At 58.2% G+C, this 25,062-nt stretch overlaps 1 protein-coding gene across 4 annotated transcripts in view; it reads left to right on the top strand.

Annotated features, from left to right (window-relative positions):
- Positions 1 to 7,159: 7,159 nt before the first annotated feature.
- Pde9a (phosphodiesterase 9A) overlaps positions 7,160 to 25,062 on the top strand; it is an 84,800-nt gene continuing 66,897 nt past the window's right edge. For all 4 annotated transcript variants that reach the window (XM_071615004.1, XM_027929015.2, XM_027929013.2 and 1 more), the window contains exon 1: positions 7,160 to 7,285. In XM_071615004.1, the coding sequence (XP_071471105.1) occupies positions 7,217 to 7,285 (69 nt within the window). In that variant the 5' untranslated portion in view covers positions 7,160 to 7,216. The remainder of the gene's footprint in view (positions 7,286 to 25,062) is intronic.

Raw genomic sequence — 25,062 nt, 5'->3', positions numbered from 1 at the left:
GGAGGGAGAGAGGGAGGGAGGGAGGGAGGAAGGGAGGGAGGGAGGAAGGGAGGGAGGGGGGAAGAAAGGGAGGGAGAGAGGGAGGGAGGGAGGGAGGAAGGGAGGGAGAGAGGGAGGGAGGGAGGGAGGGGGGAAGAAAGGGAGGGAGAGAGGGAGGGAGAGAGGGAGGGAGGGAGGGAGGAAGGGAGGGAGGGAGGAAGGGAGGGAGGGGGGAAGAAAGGGAGGGAGAGAGGGAGGGAGGGAGGGAGGAAGGGAGGGAGAGAGGGAGGGAGGGAGGGAGGGAGGGGGGAAGAAAGGGAGGGAGAGAGGGAGGGAGGGAGGGAGGAAGGGAGGGAGGGAGGGAGGGAGAGAGGAAGGGAGGGAGGGGGGAAGAAAGGGAGGGAGAGAGGGAGGGAGGGAGGGAGGGAGGAAGAAAGGGAGGGAGGGAGGGAGGGGGGAAGGGAGGGAGGGAGGAAGGGAGGGAGAGAGGGAGGGAGGGAGGGAGGGAGGGGGAAGGGAAGGAGGGAGGAAGGGAGGGAGGGAGGGGGGAAGGGAGGGAGGGGGGAAGAAAGGGAGGGAGAGAGGGAGGGAGGGAGGGAGGGAGGAAGGGAGGGAGGGGGGAAGAAAGGGAGGGAGAGAGGGAGGGAGGGAGGAAGGGAGGGAGGGAGGGAGGAAGAAAGGGAGGGAGAGAGGGAGGGAGGGAGAGAGGGAGGGTGGGAGGAAGGGAGGGAGGGGGGAAGAAAGGGAGGGAGAGAGGGAGGGAGGGAGGGAGGGAGGGAGGAAGGGAGGGAGGGAGGAAGAAAGGGAGGGAGAGGAGGGAGGGAGGGAGGGAGGGAGGAAGGGAGGGAGGGGGGAAGAAAGGGAGGGAGAGAGGGAGGGAGGGAGGGAGGAAGAAAGGGAGGGAGAGAGGGAGGGAGGGAGGGAGGGAGGAAGGGAGGGAGGGGGGAAGAAAGGGAGGAAGGGAGGGAGGGAGGGAGGAAGGGAGGGAGGAAGGGAGGGAGGGAGAAAGGGGGAAGGAAGGAAGGAAGGAAAAAAGGGAGGGAGGGAGGGAGGAAGGGAGGGAAGGAAGGAAGGAAGGGAGGGAAGGAAGGAGGAAGGGACCGGCAGGAAGGAGGGAGGGAGGGAGGGAAGGAGGAAGGAAGGGGGGAGGGAAGGAAGGGGGAAGGGAGGGAAGGGGGAGGGAGGGAGGGAGGGAGGGAATCACTTTGAAATAGCTCCATCCGGGCTATTTTATATCACCTAACACTTCACCTGTTCTTGATTTTATGGCAAAAATAATCTCATAACACTAGACAAAATCTTTGAAGATTAGAGAAAAAAAATAAAAAAGAAAGAAGGAAACCCCTTCCTCTCTAAACACAACCCTCTCGACTTCCCCTTCCCATCTTGAAGCTGTCCTGCTCTCTTCTCGTTGTTGGCAAGGCTTCCTCTGGTGTGCAGACCCCACAGGGCAGGGCCTGCTCTGTCCAGGAACGTCACCAGTGTCATGTCCCCAAGAAGTGGGCCAGGCAGGAACAGGCCAGAGCGCCCATCTCTCATGGCCCTGCTACATCACCAGGCCGTGCAAGCTCCCCGGGGCCTCCACGTGCTGGACAGGATTGCCGTCCTTTATACCTCTCCAGAAAATGTGCCTGTTTCATTAGCCAGATGCAGTTTTTGAAAATTTAGGTCATTTCTTTTTTCTAGTTTTCTATTATAAATGCGTCTCCTATGTGAGCTGATGAGAGATCAGAACACCTACAGGAAAAGTGGATCAGTCTCGATTACTTAAACACGCAAGGCCACGTCGTGATGCGTCATGAATAAGGTCAGGAGAGAAGCCGCCAACTTGGAGAAAATATTTGTAGAATATATAGTAGCCCTTTCTACATCAGGAGCCAATAAAAATCGATAATAAACCAAGTTTGAAGAAGAATAAAGTGCAGAGCATATGAATCAACTGGAGAAACACAAACGGCCCACAAACACGAGACACGTCTCACCTATAAACGGAGAACCAAAATCAAATCAAGGTTTTTGCCCTCATGCAGGTGGAAAAGATAAGCAGGATTTAGAGCATATTATTTTGTGGAAGTGTTGACGGCCGTGGGAAATCAATAAATTGGTTTAGCCGTTTTGGAGGGTAATTAGCAAATAGAAAATTTAAATGTGCTTTTGCCCAGCACACAAAAGCATGAAAAGTGCACTTTAACCCACAAAGCTCACTTCCAAGGCCAGTGTTAAAGAATCATGACACAACCACCGCAGGATATGTACTCGGTGTTTGCCGTTAGCGGCAGCAATGTACAGGGAATGCAGTCGTCCGGCATGTGGGGGGAGGGCTGCAGAGACGGTCCAGGTGTCAGGGACCACAGCCAGCCACAGAGGCAGAGGCGAGTCCGTCTCTACCCAGATGGGACTTTGCCTTTTCTTCGACATTGTTTGAAACATTTACAACTGGTAATAATTTTGTGATTACCGAAGTCATAAAGAGAAACAGGTTGAGAGTATAGATCAAACATAACTAAGCCTGCCTCCCCCTCCACACCGCTGTTTGGGGCAGATGGGCAAAGAGCACACCTTCTCTGATTCTTGGTGCTGCGTGTGGCATTCCAGTTCCTCTCCTGGCTGCAAAACCAGCCGACTCCTCCAAGAGCTGAACCTCCCTCTTCAGGAGGTAATGTGCCTCCCATGACCGTTTTAATCTGCTCCTTTTAATCCTCTTCTGCAGTGTGCCAGTGTCCTGGGGCTCCGGTCCCCTTTCCAAGGCTCCGCACAGTATGTACTCAACACGGCTCGTTTGAAAATTTGGCTTCTGTCTCCTCTCCAACCCCTGGTACAGAAGGGCCGTGTAGGAAGCAGTTGGATTCTTCTCGGAGTAGTCATGAAAAATACTGGTTAGCCTTCAGGAGAACAGGCAGAGAGTCGCCCACTGTGTCCTGGCTCAGCAGCAGCCCTCCAACACTTTGCTGAAGCCCACCCAGACCAGGCCAGCTGCTGGGAGCAGACTCCAGGAGTCCTGGCCAGCTGGGCCCGTCCACACTGCCTGGATACCACCCTCTGCCTGCCCCATCGCCCACTGAGCTGCAGGACGCCCGTCTTCCCTCCCACTGGAGGACAGTGGGCTGTGTGGGGTCCAGGAAGCAGCAGCCAGCACCTCAGGTGTGTTTCAACCCTTCCCTTCAGCTCAGCTCCTCCATCTTCTCCTGTGCTCTGATGACTCAACGTGAAATTCCTCTTTGATTGATCACTTTGGCAATTACGAAGTGAGCTCTGCATAAAGGAATGAGTCTGTGTGCATGCTGGAAGGTGCCGGAAGAAACAGCAATCCAGGCAGAAGGTGGGGATGGAGGCTGCCCCTGCCCCCAACACTGTTGTTCCCTGTGACAGGCAGGCAGGAGCTGGTGCTGAGGCCACTGTTGGAAGTGTCCATCCCTCTAACACCCCTTATGGCACTTAAGTTCAGACACCAAGTTCCCCAAGGCCCAAGGCCCCAGCTAAGGAGGCAGATGAGCAGGACCATGGATGCACCCCAGACTCCTGTCACCTGGCCATGACCAGAGGTGTCATTCATTTTTACCTTGACTCATATGGTTGCATTCCCAGGCATGAAACACAGGTTGGGACACAGGAGCCCCTAGGCTGATGTGGGGGGCATGAGGGAGGCCAGCTTCTGGACATTCACCCACAGAGGCCACCCAGAAGGAAGGCCAAACGGTGGTCTCACGGAGGGACAGAAGTAATGTCCGACAGCAATCCAGTAGGGATGAAGACCTGAGCAACCCCACCTGGCTCAAATGCCACCATTTCCACCACCTGCCATGGTGCATTCTGTGGGTCAACTTGACCTGGCTACAAGATGCCCAAAGAGCCAGCACCACATTATTCTAGGAGTGAGGGAGTTTCCAGGTGAGATTGACGTGAATGGTGGGCTGAGGAGCCCCTGTGTGAGTGGACCTCATCAGATCCACTGAGGGCCTCCCGAGAACAAGAAGGTAGGAGAGGAACTGCCCCCGCACCCCTGCCTGCATGCGCGGGGACCCTGGTATCCTGCCTATGGGCTGGGGCTCACACCCTCGGCTTCCGTGGTCCTCAGGGCCTCAGACCTGGACTAGACGACACAATCAGAGGTCCTGGGCCTCCAGCTGGCAGATGGCACACCTTACACCTTCTCGGTTCCAGAATCCCATGGGCCAAAGCCTCATGATGCAGAGACAATAGTCCCGGACTTCAACAGTTCAACTCAAGGACTCTCCACCTTCACCATGGTGCCAAAGCCATACGCCTTCCATAGAAAATGTCTGCAGGGTTTCAAACTTGCATCTTCCCAATCTTGGAAACATACACAGTAGGATTCTTTCTCAAAGACGCCGGCTGTGGTGACCACAGCCCCAGGACCATGAGGGAAACGGCTGGCACTCCACGGTTTGCTGTGTCACTGAGCTATGGAGTGTGGTAGGTTAGGTGGAGTCAGTGCATTTCTGACTTAGGATAATTTATGATACACTTATCAGACCATAACCCTATCATACAATATATATATATATATATATATATATGTCTTCTACTCTGCTATTGCTCTGAAGAACCCTGACACCCCACCATGGTGCAAACCAGGTCCTTGCCCAGTCCAGTGCACTCTCCGCAGCAGCCAGGTGGTCCTGGGGAAGCATGGTTCGGGTGTACACCTCCTGCATGGCACGCATCAGACACAGAGCAGACTGAGGTCACTTGTGTGGCCCATGGGTCTGCCTCCCCGCCACTTCCCAGACACCCAGCCCCCCCCCACCCCAGCCCTGATGGCTCTCTGAGCAAGGGCACTAGCAGGGTATTGCTCCCTTGGGTCCCCGTGGGCTCCTCACACGTGACCTTATGCCTGGCCCTTCCCCTCGTTTCCAGCTCCCCACAGGGCACATTTTATAGCACTTCCCCAAGACTCTTCTTGTGCTACAATCACCCTACACACCACACCTTGTATTGACATATCAATGTCACCTCATCTCTCTACCCCTGCAGGCCTGGGGTTTCAGCTTCTTTGCTAGCTTCCATACCCCCAGTGCTTAGAACATCACAACCCACAGCGATGGAGTTCTTGGTAAGTGGCACACCTCAGCTTCACGGGGAATCGGGGGCAGTGGGCTGCTCCTCTGTGGGGTGACTCGTTGAACATCTCTGTCCAGCAGTTGAGTTTGTCTTCAGAGATAAACTCTGCCATGGTGCCCCAACACGCCCAGGCACAGAGCCGCTGGCCAGCCACCCATGGAAACACATCAGGTCTGGACACTCACCTGTGCTCTACAAGGAACGGAGGACTTGTCCTGATAACAGAGAGTGGAGAACTGGGAGATGCCGAGTGGGGGGCACCACCCCAGGCAGCCTGGGCAGCCCCAACAGGCTCAGAACCCTGACAAGAGTCCAGCCAGCCAAGGTGCCAACCTTGATTTTTGGAGACGCAAGATCACAATGTGAGATAGGAATACAAATGTAACCACCCAGCAGGGTCAACCCCCCCCCCCAAGGGCCTCTGGGCTGTCCCCTAGGCTCCCTCAAGGCACTTGTGAAGCAAATCTCTGGGATCAAACCCCTGGGAGGTGTGGGCAGGAGCTGCAGAACCAGTAAGGGCCAAAACCATCACCCTTCTCTGAGAGCCCCAGTCCCCAGGAGAGCAGGGAGGGGCACATGAAGTGATCAAGAGCTAGTCTGTCCAGGACTGAGGTGACCACTCCTTCACCTAAGGGGAGGAAGAGTCCCTGAGCTCCTGCTGATGCTCTCTCCTCCCCCTGGCCAGTTCTCCAGATGGCCCTGGAACCTGGAAGAGTCTGTAAAGCTGGTGACTGTCCACCAGGTGGAGACCAGCATGGCCAAGTAAGGGCATTGCTGGCCTGGCTCCCAACAGGCCTGAGGGCAAGGAGGGCCTTGCATGCACCGAGTGCTCTCAGAAAGCATACAGCCCAGACAGTCAACAGATGGAAGCTGATGCTGGGAATCCACTTAGAAGAAACAATAAGCGCATTCTCTGCGCCTCTCCTTCCAAAAGCAACATGCCCTGGGAGCCACCGCAGCCCGCTAGCCACTCCCCCAGCCCATTCTCGCTGGGAAAACCCCAGAGAATTGTGATCCGCAGGCCAAGGAGCTGCCCCCAATCCCTCCTTCTTCCCTCCTGCTTTTCCCACACTCCCTGCACAATTAACACAGAGTGGGGGACCAGCACAGCCTGGACCCAGCAGGCTGCCCACGGGCAATCCTCGGGCTCCTTAAAGGACAGAAACAAAATTGCATTTCAGCTCCAGGTGCAGCAGGGAAGAGCCTGGCCCTCCCCCAAGTGCCCACAACTTGGGAAAGGATGCAGATGAATGAAAAGGAACTTTTCCCACTTCCTATTCAAATTAAGTGAGGGTGGCAAGCTTGCCAGAGGGGGGAGCCTGGGGGAATTTTCTAAGCGGGCTGGGTTTGGGTGAAAACCCAGCCACGGCTCGGCTCAGGGCCCTGCTCAGTGATTACTGAGGACTGAATGACCCCCTGGGAGGCAAGGAGTGACATTTGCACAGAGGACAGGTAGACACTGGATGTCCACTTGGCCCCGTCTCCAAGGTGGCTGGGGTCAAAAGGAAGAGGGGGTGCCTTAATGTTGGGAGGGAGGTGAAGAGGATGAGGGGGCAGAGGAGAAAGGGGAAGAGGGTGGGAGAGAGGAGAAGGGGTGAGACGGGGAGAGGGCAGGGAGAGGAGAGGAAACTGGGGTGAGCAGCAGAAGCGGGGAGAGAGGGGAGAGGGAGGGACAGCAGGGTTGAGAGAGGGACCTGGAGAAAGGGAGGGGGCAGAGCAGGAGGAGGACGGAGAGATAAGGTGAGATGGGGGGGCAGGTGAGAAGGTGGGGAGGGGGCGCGTGGGAGGGGGAGGAGCCAGGAGAGGAAGAAAGGGAGGCAGGAGGGAGGGAGAAAGTGGGGAGGGAGAGTGAGGGAGCAGCCGGCGCTGGAGCGGGGAGTGGAGAGGAAGGGAGGGGACGGGGTGACGGAGGAGAGGGAGAGAGAGAAGGGGCAGCGGGAGAGGGAGAGAGGGAGGGGGAGAGGGTGGGGGAGAGGGAGAGGGGGAGGGGCGGGCCGGGGCGGGCCGGGGGCGGAGCCGGCGGCGGCGGCTGGGCGGCGGGCGCTCGGGTTGGCTGCTCGCCCCCGGCCCGCCCCCGCCCCTCCCCCGCCCTCCCCGCGCGGCGGCCGCGTCGGGAAAGTACAGTAAAAAGTCCAAGTGCGGCGGCGGGCGCAGGATGGGGTCCGGCTCCTCCAGCTACCGGCCCAAGGCCATCTACCTGGACATCGATGGACGCATTCAGAAGGTAGGCCCCCGCCGCGCCCCCCGGCCCCGCGCAGCCGCTGCGGCCTCGGTGTGCCGCTCCGCGGGGGCGGCGGGCGCAGGTGTCCCCGCGCGCTGGCTCCCGGGAGGGGGCCACTCTCGAGGGGGCATTTTTGCATTTCGTGGCACTGGTCCCTTTTGAAAAATCGGATCGGGCAGAGCCGTTGCGTTCCCAGGCGGTGCGTGGAGCCCGCGGTTTCCGGCGGAACGGCCGAGGGGCGCTCGAGCGGCGGTGACCTGCCGGCCGCCGGGCGCGGAGCTCGGCAGTGTCCAGCTCTCCCGCCGCCTCTGGTCGCGCCGCGCAGGTGCGGGCCGGGCCGGCGGGGTGGGTGGGGTCCGCGTCCCCGCAGGTGGGCAGCTCTGACAGCCGAGGGGACTCCGGGCTGCTGTGTCTCCTGGGCCCTCGCTGGGGGTCGGGGCGGCCCGCGGTTAGCTCTGCGGTGCGTCTGCCAATCCCTTGGTGGGAAGGACTTCTCCAGATGTCCAGGGTTCCTTATCCACAGGAGTCGCATAAGAGAGGGGTTCGCCAAGGACCCCCTTTGTTCGTAGCCTCTCCCCTTCTAAGCCCCCTCCAGCGTCCAGGCCCCACAGACCCAGGACCTCTGCTTCTGATTGGAAGACAGGGACAATGGCGAGCTGGCTGGGGTGGGGGTGCTCTCGTGAGCTCCCCCTAAAGTCCCTGAGGAAAAGACATTATGAGGAAATTGCTCCCAGACTTCGGCTGGACATCTCAGGGTGCCAGGGCAGCTGCCACCTTTCTGTTCAAGGAAACCCAGCAGAGGAGCCAGGAGGCGATGGCCAGCAGGGTGTGGACCTCTGGGTTCTCAGACTGCCCTCAGCTAGCTTAGTCAGTAGAGTGTGGTCAACAAGTCACCTCACTCTCAGCTAACTGGGAGTGGGAGGCATCATCAAGGACAGGTGGTCAGCCCCTTACTTCATCATTGTGGACAGTTGATCAAGGGCAGATGGACCAGGTCCTCTGACTTCCATGAATGGTGCCTGTGGACACACAGGGAAGTAACAGCCTCCTTCGTTCCAAAGGAAAGAAGGGCCCTGCCCAAAGGCTTCCCCAGGTGCATGTACACAGCTCACACACATGCATGTGTGTGGACATGCAGACATGCCCACGGGCAAGTGTGTGCGCATTTTCCCTTCAGGTGAGGATTTATTGAGATCTGCCTCTTTCTGAAGTGCTGATGAGGTGCTGTGAGCAGATCAGCGTGGCAGGTCCTTCCTAAGAACTCCCCAGAGGTCCTAGAGCAGTAGGTGGGAAGTGGAGGAAGGCTCAGGAGGGACATAGGTGAGCCCTGGGGCGGCCAGGCTGGATGGGCACTGTGGGCAGGTAAGTTGTCCGAAGTGGACACACCTAAGGTGGGTGACCTCTAGGAAAGCTGCCCACAGGCCACCTCTGAGGGACAACAAGGCAGTAGGTGGAGAGGTGGCGGCCAGGGAGGGGACAGAGCTGTGATGGACAGCGAGTGCCTTGGCTCCTCTGGGTGGGCATCCTGGTCTGTGATTTCCGCTTCGTACAGTGCAAGGAGAAGTAGGTGAGGGAATGTAAACAGAGTGCCTGGAACACTGCGGAACGGATCTGTCCGCCCCACAAACATCCTTCACCCTGCCTGGGGAGGACACTGGCCATGCTCTTTAAATCTGGTCATCCCTGTGGCCCTGCCAGTCAGTCACTGTTCTTGACCCTTCTCACCGTCCTCTGCTTTCTGTCATCTGCAATGTCAGACACTTAGAGCTGGATCTTTGGCCTCGGCTGGGAGCCAGGCCACCCCTGGTTTCTGAATCAGTACCAGCAAGTAAAGCCCGCTCACCCACCTTGCAGGCTGCACACCCAGCAGCACCCACGGGACCTTACCTGCTCAGCTGAGAGCACTTTCTGAGATGCTGTCCTTGGCTGAGATGCCTTTTCTTAGAGTCCCAGGCACTGGATGCTCCTGAGACTTCCCAGCATGCTCTCACTTCAGCCTGACCCACTCTGCCTCCCCTCCGCGGGAAGTCCTGGAGCACGCCCATGTGGCTTCCAAGGAGAGGGCATGGGTGGGGGCCCGGGCAGAGAGGAGGGTCTGTGTTGTTTTCTGCCACAGTGGTCACCAGCCTGGTGACAGGGAAGCACAGCACGCCTGCATTCTCTCTGCTCTTTGTCCCTCTCGTTACCAATGCCGCCCATTTCAGCCTTCCCCAGACAGTGCGGAGATGGAAGACGGGGAAGTCATTCGAACACTGGCTTCGTGGGTACCGCCTGGCAAAGCTCAGGGTGGAGAGCCAAAGCTGTCTGGAGCCGGTGCCCTCCCTGTGGAGGTCTCGCTGTGAGCATGATCCTGCTGGCATTCCCAGGACTCGGAGAATCGTGCAGCTATTGGCAGTCCTCAGTGCTTTCTTTAATAGATGAAGAAAATTCCAAACACACACAGGTGTCATGACACCTGCCCAGGCTTATCTAGCAGGGATCAGCAACAAGGCTTGAGGGACTCTGTGCTCCATCCCAGGGACTTTCCCTTGAGAAGCTGGTTAACGCTCTCAAGCCCCTTTCGAAGGCTGTAGGGCCCTGGAGGACGCACTCCTGCCCTGGGCTCTTGTTGGCAGCACCTCCACTTACCCTCTCTGTGGTTAGGTTTTCTCAACAGTGAAATGGGGTAAGAGTGAGCTGCCATTGAAGGGATTAAATGGGACAGGGCAGATCACCTGGTCGATGAGCCACCTGTCTTTATTGACCATCTGGTGTGCTGAGTGCGGGGTTCCATGTGACCATGATGGCACCGGGTTTGGTTAGCTCTGCTGGGTGACTGCCACCTTAGGACAGGCCCTTCTGACCTGAGCAAGGCGCTGGGCTTGGTTCCTTGGAGAGTACAAACGGTAAACAGTGGCAGTTGCTTCGGGCTCTCAGAGGGACACAGCAGAGCGCGTGGTGGGCAGAGCCCATGGCAGTACATGCATGTGGGCCTGATGGATTGCTTTCCTTTCTCTGTGAAGGTCTTCTTGGTGGGGAAGGAACCCTCCCAGAAGACCAGGCAGCCATTGGGATGTCCTGGGTTAGGACTGCCCAGTGGCCAGGGGCAGCCTCCCGTGGCCAGCATCACATGTACACACCTGTCCCTGTCAACCAGTGTTCAGCTTGCTAGGGTGCACAGGTGGGCAGCAGGCCAGGCCTCCTCCCACCCCTGCATCCAGTCCCCAGGTGGGCTGTTGAAGGAGGGAGGCAGGAGCCCCGGGCCCAGAGTCAGGGGACTTTGGAGTCTGCCCTCTGGAAGCCCGAGCTCTGCGCGGTTGCCCGGAGGTCTTGAATTTCTTTTCTCAGCTTCCCTCGCCCAGGCCCCAAGCCTCAGTACCTGCCCTTTTTTTCTCATTTGTGGAGAAAGGATGGGCTCAGCCGCCGTACCCAGGATGACAGGATAAAGTCCTCTATAACAGGGGCCTCCTGCCTGGTGGTACCTCTGGGCTTGGGTGTGCCAACCTCCCAGATGAGGTGGGAGAGGCCACTGGGGGCCCTCTGGCCAGCCGTGGGCGTGGGTTTGTCGAGAGGTCACATCTGGGCAAGGCTGAGCACCCTGCAGCTTCCTTGCTGCGGTGACCCTGTTCTGGTGGCTCTCGGGGAAGGTCCCCACTCTCGGTGCCCCAGCCCCACCCACCACTCTGAGCAGCTGTGGTTTTGCCCCGGCCTGCTCTGCAGCAGGAACCCGGGTCTCGAAGGGTGAAGAGCACTTGGTTCTGTAGGCTGTTGCTGCTCTGAAGCACAGAACCAAAGGACAGAAGCCAGAGACAGAGCAGCTGGGAATCGGGTTGGGTACCCGAGGACTGCCCCCAGCTTCTGTAGCTGCCCCTGCCCCTGCCAGAGCCCAGGGCTCCCTCCACACTTGGTCTTCCACCCAGCGTGGTCCAGGGGCCTTTGTGAGCCTGCCAGGCCTGGCCTGCCATCTTCCCCCCAGAGGTGTTCATCCTTTGCTCAGAACCCTGCATGGGGAGCCCACAGACTCTGCATGCCCTGCTGGGTGGTCTCTGGTCCTAGCCCAACCAAATCTGGCTCCTTGCTGCCTGCTTCTCCAGTGTCCCCTCCCCCTCATGCTCCATTTGGTCATCCTCACCATTCCCAGCAGTCATTGTCCTCCTGTGACACGTTTGTAACTGTTGACAGGTGAGGAAATGGTAACCTAGCCCGTCGAGCCCAGGGAGCTAGACAAGGGGTCAGCCATACCCCTTGGGTGTCCCAGCCTGAGGATGGAGGTGGGAGTGTGGGGTACGGAGCATTTGGATGTCCAGCCCTCTTTCCATCCTGACCCCTGGGATGACCCCTCTGCCTCCGCTGCAGTAAGACCTGGGCTCTGAATCCTGCAAGAACATCTTGGCTTTGTTTCCCTTTCAAGAAGCCACCTGCGGCCAAGCGCCTGCCGGCCAGGGTGATCCACCAGGTACGGGGGGAGGTGCTGTCCATGTTCTGAGTGGGGCACCGTGCCGTCAGGGAGCACTGGATGCTTGTTATGGTCGGATCTGGACTGTCCCCAGAGGCTCGTGTGTTGAAGGCTTGGTCCCTATGCAGAGTGTCCAGAGGGGGGCTCTGGGGAAGTGAGTGGATAATCCTTGGCGGGATTCATAGCTGAGTGGACTCCTGGGAGTGTAGAATGGGGGGCCTAGTTGGAGGGGGACGTTTCTTAGGGGACTATGTCTTGTCCATGGCCTTTCCTCCCCAGCCCCTTTGTAGCTGCCAAGAGCTTTCCTCTGCCCGCCAGGTCCTTCCACCCTGTGCTGCCTCACCTCGGGCCCAGAGCAGTGGAGCCCACTGACCACGGATTGAAGCCTTTGAAACCTTGAGCAGAATGAATCTTTCCTCTGTTAGTTGGTTTTTGTGGGTATGTTGTCACAGTGATGGAAGCTACTCAGAAACCCTCCTCCACCACGGCTGTGGTCTGAGGGCCTCTTAAGTCAGAAGCCTGGGAAGGGACGCTGAAGACCTGAATGCACATGATGCCAACGTGGATGACCGTTAGTGACCTGGGGATCTCTCAGGCCATGTGCAATGCCACCCTGATGCACAGAGGGGCTGTTCTGCTTCTGGTGGTCATGAGGAGGGTGGGAGATGGGACAGGCTGCCTTGCTGGGTCTGGTTTTGCTCTTTGCCAGTAGAAGTGACCTCTCTGGTCACTTTCTCCTGGGGAAAGTGGACTGTGGTGACGTCCCTTTAGAGTGATCAAGCAGATGATGGTGAATCATGTCAAGTGTTTGGGTGGCATGGGCACCAGGCAGCTCAGCACCTGATGCTTCTCAGAGACCCTGGAAGAAGCCATGGCAGGGCCCTTCTTGTCACCTGTGTGACTCTCCCAATGCCACTGCAAGTCTGAACCAAAGGCAGCCACAGAGAGACAGTGCCCAGGGTCCCCAGACGCTGGGCCCCATTGCCCAGGACCCCTTCACCTCCAAGCTGGAGGTCTCCTGTTGCAGGTGGAACTGTCGTGTGCTGGGAGCCGAGGAGGCTGCCGGTCTCATGAGAGCACGTTGTGGTGAGGGAGTCTGGCCTCAGAGATGTGCAGGGTGCAGAGGAGGGACGTGCTGCCCATCAGCACAGACAGGCTGACAGGCACATGGGGGGTGGGACAGGGCCACAGCAGCCCTGACTGACCTCAGTGCCAGCAAAGGAAGTGCTGCCTGGTGGCCTGCGGTTCCTGGGAGGCTAGACCCTGGGCTTGCTTCCTTGGGTGCCCAGCATGCCTGTGGCCTCTCATGGGTACTCACCGATCCCTGTCCCATCCAGTCACCAGCTCATCTGCTGCCCTCAAGTTTCCACCTGGACAGTCCTGCCCAGGCAGACACTGTCTGGTGCTCCCTTCTCCCAGTCCCCCTGAACACTTGCCACTTCTGCTTCAGGGAAGCCCCGGCGGGAACCTGGGCCCACCAAGAGTGCAGTTGGGGCAGGTGAAGGGTGGGCCTGGGGCTGAGCCCGAGCTGGCTCCTCAGGCCTGTCGGCAGTGAGCCTCCTGCTTTTCATCCTGCGTCTGCACAGCCATGTTCTGAATCTGGGGACAGTGTTGTTGGAGCACACAGCTGGCCCTCGTCTGTGGCAGTGTGCAGAGCGTGTGTGTCCACACTCCACAGAGTCCCTCTGCAGGCCACTGTGCCGTGCCCTCAGCTGCCACTTTGGTGGTGCCCTGCTGTCCGTCTGGAGGAGGCTTCCCCATCGAGGGTGCAGTGTGCTGCCTTGTTGGCTCCACCCTGTCTGCTGTCCCCTGCCCCCGCCACACAGTCCCACAGCAGGCTCACAGAACCCTAGAAACTGGGTCTAGAAACAGTTCAAAGAAGCACCAGAGTGCTTTACTCTTTTTGTTTTAGATTCTCTAATTCATTTCTTAAATCGTGATGAACTACACATGACAGAAAAATGTATGACTTTCACCATTTTTAAGTGCACCATTCGGGGACATTAAGCACATCTGCATGTTTGTGTGGCCATCGCCAATGTCTGTCTCCAGAGCCCTCTCCCCGCGGAAGCTCTGCCCAGCTCCTTTGCGGAGCTGGCCCACAGGGTGCTTCCCAGGCGCAGTGGAGGGATCCTGGGTCTGCCGAAGCTTTGTGGACCTCGGTCGCCCCCACTCTTGTCTCCTGGGCTTGCAAGGGGCCAGCCAAGAGCAGTGGGTCCCCGCAGGTAGAGTGGTGCCCCCCCTGGGGTGAGGATGGGGCCACCAAGCTGGGGCAGGTGCTTTCCAGAGGCAGCCTCACTGTGACCTCACAGCTGGCTGCACAGACCCTGGCAAGGCCCTCTGCCACCGAACCTGGTAGCTGTGTGGCATCTGCTGCTCCCCTTGCTCTCCGTGCCTCAGAACCTCCATCTGTGGGTGGAGGTCAGGGCCTGCCTGCTTCACAGGGTTTGGGGAGATTGGGTGCTTTCATGCGTCCAAGTGCACGGGCCCTTGGTGATTGTATGGACAGCATTGTTTTTGTTACTTATTGGACTTATTGATCCATGTCATGGATTCAGGGCAGCCCGATCCCTATGCCTGGTTGGGAGAGGTCCTCTGGCTCCAGATTACAGAGTGGCCTCTGGCGCCCTACATCCCGCCAGCACGGCTGTGTGCTGGTATGCTTTGGAAACAAGGCCTGACCGAGAGCGTTCAGCTCAGGGACGCCTTTCCCAGGTTAGCTTCAGGCCCACCCTCCTTCCGCTGGTTCTCCTCACTAAAAAACGTCCCTGGTGCCTCTCTTTGCTCCTCCCGATGTTTTGGAGGGAGGTGCTGCGGAGAGCCCAGGAGGCAGGGAGGGTGGACGGGGCACCATGGATCTGCATTTCTTTGGCAGTGGGCAGAGCTGGCAGCTGCAGGCTGAACAGTAGCTGTGCAGGCGAGATCACCTGGCCGTGGAAGGGATTGTATGGAAAGCGTCCATTCCAGCCCTGGGCACTCGGCCTCCATTGCCACTTAGCTGCCCACCCACCATGTGCAGCCTCAGGAGCTGCCCATCCCCTGTGGGCCTCTGGGAAGAGTCCAAACCCACACATGGAGTGGCTGGGGCTGGCGGGTCTGCCTGACTGCCCTGTCAGTGGACAGGGCGCCACGCGGAGAAGCTGCTCCTCCCTGCACGTGGCGGGCTCGGGGTGCCCAGGACAGGGTCTGCGTGGGAGGGGGCCCAGCGCCCGCTGTGTTGATTTATTTTTTGCAGGCAGACCAGTTAATGGAGCCTGGTGATTCAGACTGTCTCTCGCCTCATGGCTTCTCCTCTGCAGAAATTTTTTTTTCAACTTTTATAGCCTTACAAATAACAGGAAAAGAGGCAGCGCAGTTGACATTATCATCAAGCCATCTTCGGTAATCTCTCCACCTGGAACTTATATTTGCAGTGACGGCTCCCGCCGGGCTCTGCAGCTGGGCAGGCTGTCTCCAGCACAGTGCCAGGGTGGCTGGCAGGCACGCAACGTCCAGAGCACTGGGGGACAGCCCTGGGGTGCCTCCTCAGGGCCATGTCACAGAGGTCCCATGGGCAGGGAGGCTTTGGATGGCCATGTGAGGTCTGGAGTCTCGAGGCAGCTCCCTTGCAGGCCTGGTACTGCACAGGCACCGCCAACAGGAAAGCCAGAGCCCGGGACCTACTCAGGCTCTGGATGTTGCAGCTGGGGGCAGCCAAGTGCCGTTGGGGTCTTGGAGACCTACAGCGCCCACCTGGGCCCACAGGGTGCAGGGCTGTGGCCTGAGGCCTATTTCAGTGCTGTCTCGTGCCCACGCGAGGGTGGAGCCCACGCAGTAGGGGTGCAGCCCACGCAGCAGGGGTGGGAGGCGTGGAGCACCCTCTTGGCAAGAGCAGACTGTGGTGTTACAGGAGGCAGGTCCAGAGCAGAGGAGTGTGGCCCCAAGGCAGGGGCACAGGGCAGGGCTGCCTCCACCCTTCCAGAGGGACAGCAGCATGGCCTGCTAAGCAGGGACCTGTCCTGACAGGACAAGCACACCACCCAGCACGCAGCACACACATCACACTAGTGCGCACATGAACACACACCTCACACCACACTTCACATCAGTACACACCACACACCTCACTTCATATCAGTACACACCACACACACTGCATCAACACACCACACGGCACACTCACGCCTCCTAGCACAAGACGCACACACACTACAGACACACCACATGCACTCACACAAACACACAAGCTGTTGACTGTGACGGGGTGACGCAGAGCTGGCAGCACCTTGGGGGTTGCAGAGCGGAGGTGAAGGGCGTCCACAGGGCACGGAGGCCACGCGCCCCTCCCCGCTCAGGGTCAGGCTGGGCCTCCTGGTGCCTAAGGGTTCATCCCTCTTCCTGTCGCCCCATGTGATGTCCCCGGCTCCTGGGATCAGGGGCTGTGGGCTGAGCCCAAGGCAGATGCAGGCTGGTGTGTTCAGCAGCTGTGGGGGCGCCCGCTCCCCGCTGCCCTGCATGGTGAGGCGGGCCAGGCCCTCACCTGCTTGTCCCAGCGCATCTCTGCCCAGCTCCCAGGTGACTCGCTGAGGCAGGGCCTCCCCAGGCCTCTGCAGGCAGCTCCACTTGCATCTGCTCTCCTGCCCCCATATCCGTGGTCCCTGGGTGCCAGATTGTCCACGCCAGAGCCTTGGCTCCTTGGCGGCCGCCTGTCTCCAACGTCATTACATGCAGCCACTAAGTCCCCAGCCAGTTTCTGATTCAGACAAACTATGCCCGTGATGAGCCCCTGTGTCTCAGCTGGAGGGTCAGGGACCCCAGGAGGACACCTATGCCAGGGTTACCAGCACCCCGCGAGAGCGGATTCCTGCTCTGAGATAATCAGTAAGAAGACAAAGACAGAAGTTAGATTAAAAGGGGGGCACCTGATGGTCTCCCAGCCCTGAGAGGAGCTGGAACTGGACACCTGGACAAGGCCCTAGTCCTTTATCTAAGGAAGTACATCAGCTTCCAGTGTGGCCGGGACCTTGTGGTGGCAGGTGACGCCCCTCTCGGCGGCAGCGGTGTTTGATCCTGGGGCTGTGAGCTGAGGCAGGGCCATTGTGACCTGGGCTTTCTCCAGCCAGGAATCTCACCCAGGAGTTCCCAGAAAAGCAGCCCCCTGCCTTCATGGCTCAAGCAAGCCCATAATTTATACATGGCTCCCAACAGACACCTGGAGCCCAGAGGGTCCAGATACCAAGGGCCCCCTCAAGGAGACCCCAGCTCCCACTTGCCCACTGAGTGCCAGGAGTGGCTTCTGGAAGAAGCAGCCAGGGGTTTAGCGACTCCAGCCAGGGGCCTCGAGCCCCAGGCATCAGCTAAAAACAGTCCAGGAGGAATCCTTTTGCAGAGGGCAGTGGGCCACATTGCCCACGATTGCCACGTTACAGGTGCCGTCTGACGTGGGCACATCAGTGGTATTGTGCCGTTCTCAGCGTGGCACGGGGATGTGCTGCCTGCAGGTGACAGCACGTCATGGGTGCTCCACCCCCAAAGTGCATCAGCACCAAGTGGAAGGCTGGGCAAGCTCGGGTTGGGCAGGTGGTGGCAGGGCCATGCAGGAGGTCCCCGCCCTGCAGCCTGGGCAGCAGTCATCTGGCACAGGTCATGAGGAAGACCGCTTCCTTTTTCTGTACAGCTTCACACAGAACAAACAAGGGGAGGAAGAAGGGGGTGGGGAAGGAAAGCTCTCTTCCAAATTCCCATGGAATGAAGCTTCCTCAGGGCTCCCGGGGCTGCACCCAGGGGCCCTGGAGACCCCTGTCTCTTCCTCACAGCCCCACGGCCCCCATCTCCAGGTTCCCACGTGGCCTGCCCACATTGTCCCCACATCCTGCCACTGACCTCTGTCCATCCCTTCCTCACTGAATTGTGTCACCTGAGAAGCAGGTTGTGTGACCCTTGTCCTAGCTCCCACCTGTGAGTGCGACCCCCTGGGGAAAGAGGTCTATGCAGACATAGTCACCTTAGGACGAGGCCATCCTGAAGTAGGGTGGCCCTTCCTCCTGTCCACTGGTGTCCCAGGAAGAGGGCAGCTGGCACAGGACCCAAGACAGACCAGAAAGAGGCTGTGTGAAGATGGAGGCAGGGGGTGTGGGCAAGCCCTGGGGTGCCCACAGCACGAGCAGCTGGGAAGGAGGGCGCTTCCCTGCAGCCTCAGAACCCACCGCCCCAGCCTCCACTGAGACACCTGGCCTCCAGAACTGGAGAACCAGCCTCTCGTTTACCCTACCAGCTGGGTGATTTGTTTCAGCAGCCACGGGAATTTCACTCAGCTGCGTGTGCCACCACACTCTGGCCTTCCCAGGGTCTGGTCCAGCTCTTAAGGGACCCTCCAAACTGTCCTGTGCCCCCTCCAGCAGCCCCTGTCCACACCCTGCCCAAGGCAGCTCCCAGCAGCCCCTGCCCACTGCTGCCCAGGGTTCCCACAGGCCTAGGCAGGCTCTGACTGGCAGCTGGCTCTGCCTGCCCAGCTCTGCACCTGCCAGCTTTGTGCCCTAACACCTTTGCCATCGGTGCCCTGCATCTGCTTCCCTGAGCCATGGCACCTACTCAAATGTCCACTCCCAGGAAGCCCCGTGTATGGACAGACTTGTCATTTCCTGCCACTCTGGCCTTGTCCTCTGGCCCTGGAGCTGGGTCATGTCTCACCTCAGCCCTGCACCTGCCATGGGCAGTGGATGGATGGATTCTTAGCTCACCTCTGGGAAAGGAATTCTGCAGCGTGCATTTTCTGCTTATCTGGGACAGGAGGCATGGGGGCTCCTACCTCTGGGACTGCACATGGCCCCAGAGAGGAGCATACGGGGGACTCAGGCTCTGAGAGCTAGAGATGACTTTTCCAAAGAAGGGAGTGAGTCCAAGGTGGTGCCCTTCCTACCCAGGAGGGTCCCAGGACAGACAGAGTGTCTCCTTGGCCCCTTCCCAGGGTGAGGAATAGGGGACCAGTGGCTGGTCTCTGCCTGAACCCACCTCTGATACTCTGAGGAGGGGGGTTCAGTGGCCCAGAGTGTAGAGCAGGTTCCGGAAAGTGCCAAGGACTGACTGGAATTCAATGGTCTCAGCCTTCTGAGGACTTATTCACCTGGCACCAGTCAGCCTGGGCTGCAGGAACAGGATCCACAGACCTAGGCCTTCACATGAGTCTTGGGGAACATTCCAAACCACGGCACATGCCAAGATGTTCGCACCCTGGGCCCCAGGTGGGAGGAGGGTCTGCCCTCCCCACCTCCCAGGCTGGAGCCTCCCCTCCTCACCCTAGCCCACCTGTACCATTCCCATGTGCCACCTTGAAGCCTGGCTTGCAGGCGCTGCTGCCCAGGGCCCCAGAACCTCCTCTGTCCTCGACCCTGGCCAGATGCCAAGGAGCCCAGAAAGGCTCTGATTAAGTTAAGCCAAAGAGCAGGGCGGAGAGAGGGAAGCCGCCTTCTGGCTGGGGTGGCGGAAGGTAAAGGGGGTGGCCACCAGAGAAGCCTCCAGAAGCGCCCCCGGGAGCGTTCCTTTGGGTCCTCACTCTGCAGTTTCCGTCCCCTGTGACCCTGCATTTGCAACAGTGGAGGTTGGCTTCAGCCATCAGGAGGGAAAATGCAGGAGCGAAGCAGCCAGAGAGTGACCAGTGAGGAGTGGATTGACCATGACGAATGAACGGGCTCCTGCAGCAGAGGCCTGGCGCGCAGGCGCGGTCGGGAAATGGGCCCTGAAGTTGCGCAGAGTCGGGCGGCCCTAACGGAGCCCTGGGGGTTGGACAGTCTGATAGCTGTCCTTGTCACTGGGGGAGGACGTGCCCACAAGTGCCAGAACCCTCCACCCCGTCCTGCCCTGACCCAGGCTCACCACAGCTCTCAGGGAAGGGCTGTGACAGTCTCCCTGTAGCCCATCAGGGACCCGCCACCTCAGAAAAGATTCCCATCTACTTAGAATGGGCTCCAGCTCTAGCCAGGTCCCTGTGGCTCCTGTAACATGGCCAGAGCAACACAGCTTAAAACAACAGCGTCTGGGCTGGGCTGTGGCTCGGTGGTACAGCATGGCCGAGCACGTGCCAGGCCCTGGGTTGGATCCTCAGCACCGCATAATAATAAATAAAGGTACCGTGTCCATCTGCAACTAAAAATATTGTAGAAAGAAACAGAAGTTGATTCTGGATGTCCCTGGGCCCACGTGAGGCACAGCAGGGCTGCGCCCAGGACCTCCCCGCCTCTCCCAGCTCTGCGGCTGTGCCCCTCCAGCATCGCAGGCCAGCCCTTTCAGCTGTCTGCTCCGGCTGCACCTCTCCTTCTCTCCTTTATCCAATCTCCCTCCTCCTCCCTTGGAAAGGACACTTGTGATTGCGCTTAGGGCTCACCTAAATAATCCAGGATTATCTCCTTTCAAAATCATTCGTTTAGTTCCATCTGCAGAGACTTGAGCACATAGGGCACTGTCCACGGGGTGCAGGGTGGCAACGGGGATATCTTCAGGGGTGGGAGGTCTTTCAGCTGCTGCAGGCCGTTGGCCAGGTAGGTGTAAATCCCCTCCTGGCCCGGCTTGCACCTGGCCACCACCCGAGGCTGCAGCCTCACATGCTGCAGGCCCCTTGGGCTGCAGGGCAGAGCAGGCCTGAGGAGACCGTGCCTTGCTTTCTCCTCCAGCTCGCTTCCACCCTGTCCCTGTGTTCTGACCTCCTCGGGGCCTGCCTCTTCTGCACGTCCACCCCTATTCCTGTGTGTATGGCTGGCACCTCTGCCCTCCCTCACTGCCTCCTGTTAACCCTGCCGGGTTTCACTGAACTCACTCACGATGTGCTAAGCAAACCTGCCTCTTGATCAGGGCTTGGTTACAGCCCATGGCACTGTGGGGGAGTGTGGGCCCTTTAAGAGGTGGAGCCTGGGGAGGCCCCAGCCACTGGGCATGGACCTGGAGGGAGGTGTTGGGTGACACCTTCCTCTCTCCCCTTCGCATCCAGCCATGATGTGAGCAGCCCGCTCCACCCACACTCCACCAAGGTGTGCTGCCTCGGGGCCGGGCCACTGACTGTGGACTACACCAGGAGCCAGCCTTCCTGTTCCTAGGTCTGTCATCTCAGGCGTGGGCAAGGTGGCTTGTTCAGTGGGTCATCTCATGGTGACCGTCGAGCTCTGCCAGGGCAGCAAGGGTGGGGCTCAGGGGCCTCCATCAGATCTCCTCAGACCGCCTCTCCATGACGCCAGGAGGCTCTGGACACGTGCCACCTGCCCTCTGCCCGCCATCCATGCCTTCCCCTGGCCACCTCACGGTGGTTTGTCCCCACAGGTGGCGTGCTCTCCAGCCTTTGTAATGAGTCAGCCCCTGAGGACACGGGCATTGGCCTTCCCTCCCCTGTCGTGAGGCCTTACTAACTCTGTGAGCCTCGCTACCTGCAAAGCCCCAGCATCGTAGATGTCCACCTTGAAGGGTGGACACAAAGAAAGTGTGTTTCAACAAATAAACGGCAAGAAAAGGAAAGAGGACCCCCCATCTGTTAGCCAGGACCCTAACAAGGCCCACACGTCGCCCTGGGTGGGTGCTTCATTTTGTTTTGGGGCGTGTCTCCTGATCTTTCATCCCCTTTTCATACCATTGACTTATTGAAGAGCACGTGTTATCTTTGATCTCAAAGCATGGCTCCAAGGTGTGCGTGTAGACAGGTGGATGTCACCCAACCTGAGACGTGAGGAGGGACGGTGGCTTCCTTCCTGGGTTCTGATCACATTGTGGTTATCTTAGACCAGGGGAGGAATGCTGGCGTTACAGACCCCACTGAGATACACATGGAATAACATACCGTCTAGAGTGAGCTTAAAAATCTCCCCTGGGGAGCACCGGACGGGAGCAAGAGGGGAAGGGTAGTGCTGAGCCACGGGATGGGGCCAGGTTGTGCCGCACGGTCCTTGTAATGTGGGTGTCTGAGTGCTTCCCAGAGGACCAGGGCTATCTTTTAAAGAAAGGGTCAGGGACGCTTAGTAATAAGTGGAGAATTTCGTAATTATTTTTATATTCTTTTTCAAACATGACCTGAAAAATATTTCCTACTTTGGAAATGAATATGAGGCCTAATACAGATTTTATTTTACCAACCAAGAAAGTGTGGTTACCTGTGTTCAGTGTTAGCCCATTCTGAATGGGACGGTATCGTAAGTATTCTGGAAGCAAGAGGCAGAATCATGTATCATTATATGTAATTCATAATTAGAGGCAAGTTGCAGAATACATAGATGGATGTGTCAGTGCAGATAGAGATCGATGAGGGATGCATAGGTACCAGGAAGATGGATGGTAGCTGTGAACCTTTCTTAAGTGAACATGTACGTTTGTGGGGAAGAAATAAGTAAAACAGTAGGATGTAGAATTTTGGTCCTAATCTCTTTTGAGCTTATTTTTTGTATTAAATGGTTTTAATTCTCAGATGCTGAAAAGAAAATGGAAGATTTGCACCCTGGGTTGGAGTTTGGTGGTCCCTGAGGGTGGGTCTGGCCAAGTCCTCACTCCAGGCCTCTGTGTGGATCCAGGAGTCAGTCTGAACTGTGTGACTGCTCTGGGGACGGAGGAAGCCTCTCAGAAGTCCCTGGCAGCTTATGTAAAAACTTAGTAGCTCAGAAAAGCTATAAGAGATGAATCACAGTCTACGAGAGGCAAACTAAAAGGAACTTGAGTTGGTTTGGTTTCCTTGAGGGGGGGAGGAACTAAATCAATATTCATTCTGAGTGCAGTCAAGAATATCCTAATTTGAGAACATGAAAATTCTCAAACAGAAGGTGCATATTCTGCTTCTGGGGAGGGACAATAGCAGAGGCCAGAGGCCACCGCTGCTCCATGCAGACTGATCTCAGGTGCAAGGGTGTCCTACGCCTTGGGCTCAGAACCAGGTGAGTCCGGGTTTGCATCAGGATCCAGTGCCCAGGCCAGGCTGGGTTCTTCAGTCTCCCCAGTGCCCTTAGCTGTTAAGATGATGATGACGTTGAGCTGTGGGGTCCCCATGAGGACCCAGGGCTTCTGAGGTGCGTGGCTTTGCTTCTGGCCTGATGGTGAGTCAGCCCTGGTTGTTTGGTGGCAATGGTGGTAAGGGCAGCGTTGGCACAGTTATCACAGGGCATAAACCACAGACCACAAAACCCACCCTCACCGAGTGCTCACAGGAGGACACTCTAGCACCAGCACTCCCCGCTCACCACGATGGACAGGTCCGGCATGGAAGGGTGCCGAGGGGCTGACCTGGGTCCAGCAATAGGACCTTCTCTCCCCAAGACTCCTGTCCTGTCTAAGGAAGAAGAGACCAGCACTAATGGGGTGAGGTCACCGATCCTTTACCCTATCAGGCTTTGGGTTCAGCTACTCCTGCGTGGCTGATCCTAGGGACCAGAGGCCTGGAGGCCAGCTGGAGCAATCAGCCTCTTCCTGCAGCATCCCCAGTCGAGGTGGCCTCCATGTTTATGCCAAGAAGAAAACCCAGAAGAGCTGACCAGTCGAGGCTAGGCCTCCTCCCTGCCCTTGCTGGTGAGGTGGCCTCTGCAGGAGGAAGCGGGAGGAAGGTGACCCACAAGTTTGCTGCCACTTTGCTGAGAACTTCCCATGCACCAGGCCCTCCATCTGCCGGGGTGGATCCTCCCAGCACTTCCGTAGGCCAGGTGGGATGACCCCACCTCACAGCTGAAGGTTCAGAGCCTCAGAAAGGTTGAGAACTCTCCCCTGGGTCAGGCTGGCAAGGGGAGGGGCTGCAGCCCAGCTCACGCCCGACCCCTCCTTACCTGCTCCTCTGCCCTCCCTGCACCTGTGTTGAGAGTCAACACACCTGGATCAGTGCACAGCCCAGGGCCATCCTGGAGGTGTGAGACAGCCAGAACATGGATCTGGCCAGCCCTGGGCCGCTCAGTTGGGACAGCCAGCCAAGTACCCCCTGCGCATGGTCAGAGGAAGATCCCCCTGGGCTGCTGTGCAGGTGCAGCAAGGCCCGAGTGCTGGCAGTGCGGCCCCTGACTCACTAAGCGGTAGGACGCTCGGGTCTCAGACCCGCCTGGGCCTTCCCACCCTGCGGACGGTGCTCAGTTGAGGTTCTGAGAGGCAGAAGTGCACTCAGAGAGAACGAACGAGCCTGAATTCCAAGCCCTGGCCCAGAGCCGCAGGGGCCAGCAGGAGCCCCTGCCTACCTAGAAAAGGCCCTGTCCTCCTGCTGGACTGGAGAGAGTGGAGCTGCGCCCAGCTCTCTGCAGCCCCCTCGGAGCCCCCAGGCACCACACCCTTCCTCATTCCAGGTATACGTGGGCTCGGTGGTCCCAGGATGGCTGCAGCTTTAGGAAGGGAGGGTTCTGTGGAGTCCTGGCCCCTGGGCAGAGAGGCCTGGCTGCAGGGCTTTGGCTCAGGATTCAGTGCAACTGTTGGGAAGGAAGACTGGTGGGACAGCTTCTCTTGCCCTTCCTGCATGCCCTTGGGGTCACCAGGCACATGGGCCTCTCAAGCCCTTGGTTTTTGTGAAATCGCTCCACCTATACTCCTGACCAGGGCACAACCTCGGAACTTCTCCTCCCCATCCCAGGAGCCCGGCCTCCTCCTCTGATCGGATTCTTGTTCCTCCACCCTCGGCCCCTCTGCGTCTTCCCACCTCTCTGATTTTCCCCTGGCGCCTCCCTCTCACACCAGTCCCCCCGCACTCCCAGCTCTATGCTATTTAAGTTCTGATTCCCATCCTTTGGCTAACGGTCGTTTAATTTCCTCATGTGTTTGGCTTAATGCCGAAGAGTATTCTTTCCCAATAAAAACGGTAAAGACCTTTCATTTTCTCGGGAGGATCTTATGTAAATGCAGCAGTGCATTTCATAAGCTGGTTCTGTTTCCTGCGGCTCCCTTGGCTTGGGGAGCTCTGTGACTTTTTCCTTGGTTATAAAAGTCCTACATATTCATCATCGGAAATGAGAAAAATGGAGACTGGTACCAGGAAGAGATTACAACATTACCCCAGCACCCGGAGGGAGCTGATGCTCTGGTCTCAGGGCCGGGCCTGCTGCTATTTCTCGTGCAGGTGTGCATGCATCTGTGTGTCTGTGCATGTGTGAACGTGCGTGTGTGGCTTGCTCTTACAGTTTTGTGCCCTACTGTTTTCATTTGGGTACGTTGGAGCAGCTCCCAAAGCAGCATTGAACGGTCTTAAGAACATGATTCCACAGCCTCCATTATCTCGTGGAGACGTCCTAAACCATCACTGTCTCCTGCGTATGAAGACAGCGTCCCCCATTTCCCTGCGGTAGGCCAGGCACCATGCGCAGGGGCAGCCCTCGATGTGCCTCTGCTAGTGCAGCGGCCGCACCCGGCAGGGTTCTGGCAGGAGCCTGACGTGACCTGC

This window comes from Marmota flaviventris, chromosome 8 (assembly GCF_047511675.1).
Source record: "Marmota flaviventris isolate mMarFla1 chromosome 8, mMarFla1.hap1, whole genome shotgun sequence".
NCBI lineage: Eukaryota > Metazoa > Chordata > Mammalia > Rodentia > Sciuridae > Marmota > Marmota flaviventris.
This window is presented reverse-complemented; position numbering and strand designations above follow the sequence as displayed.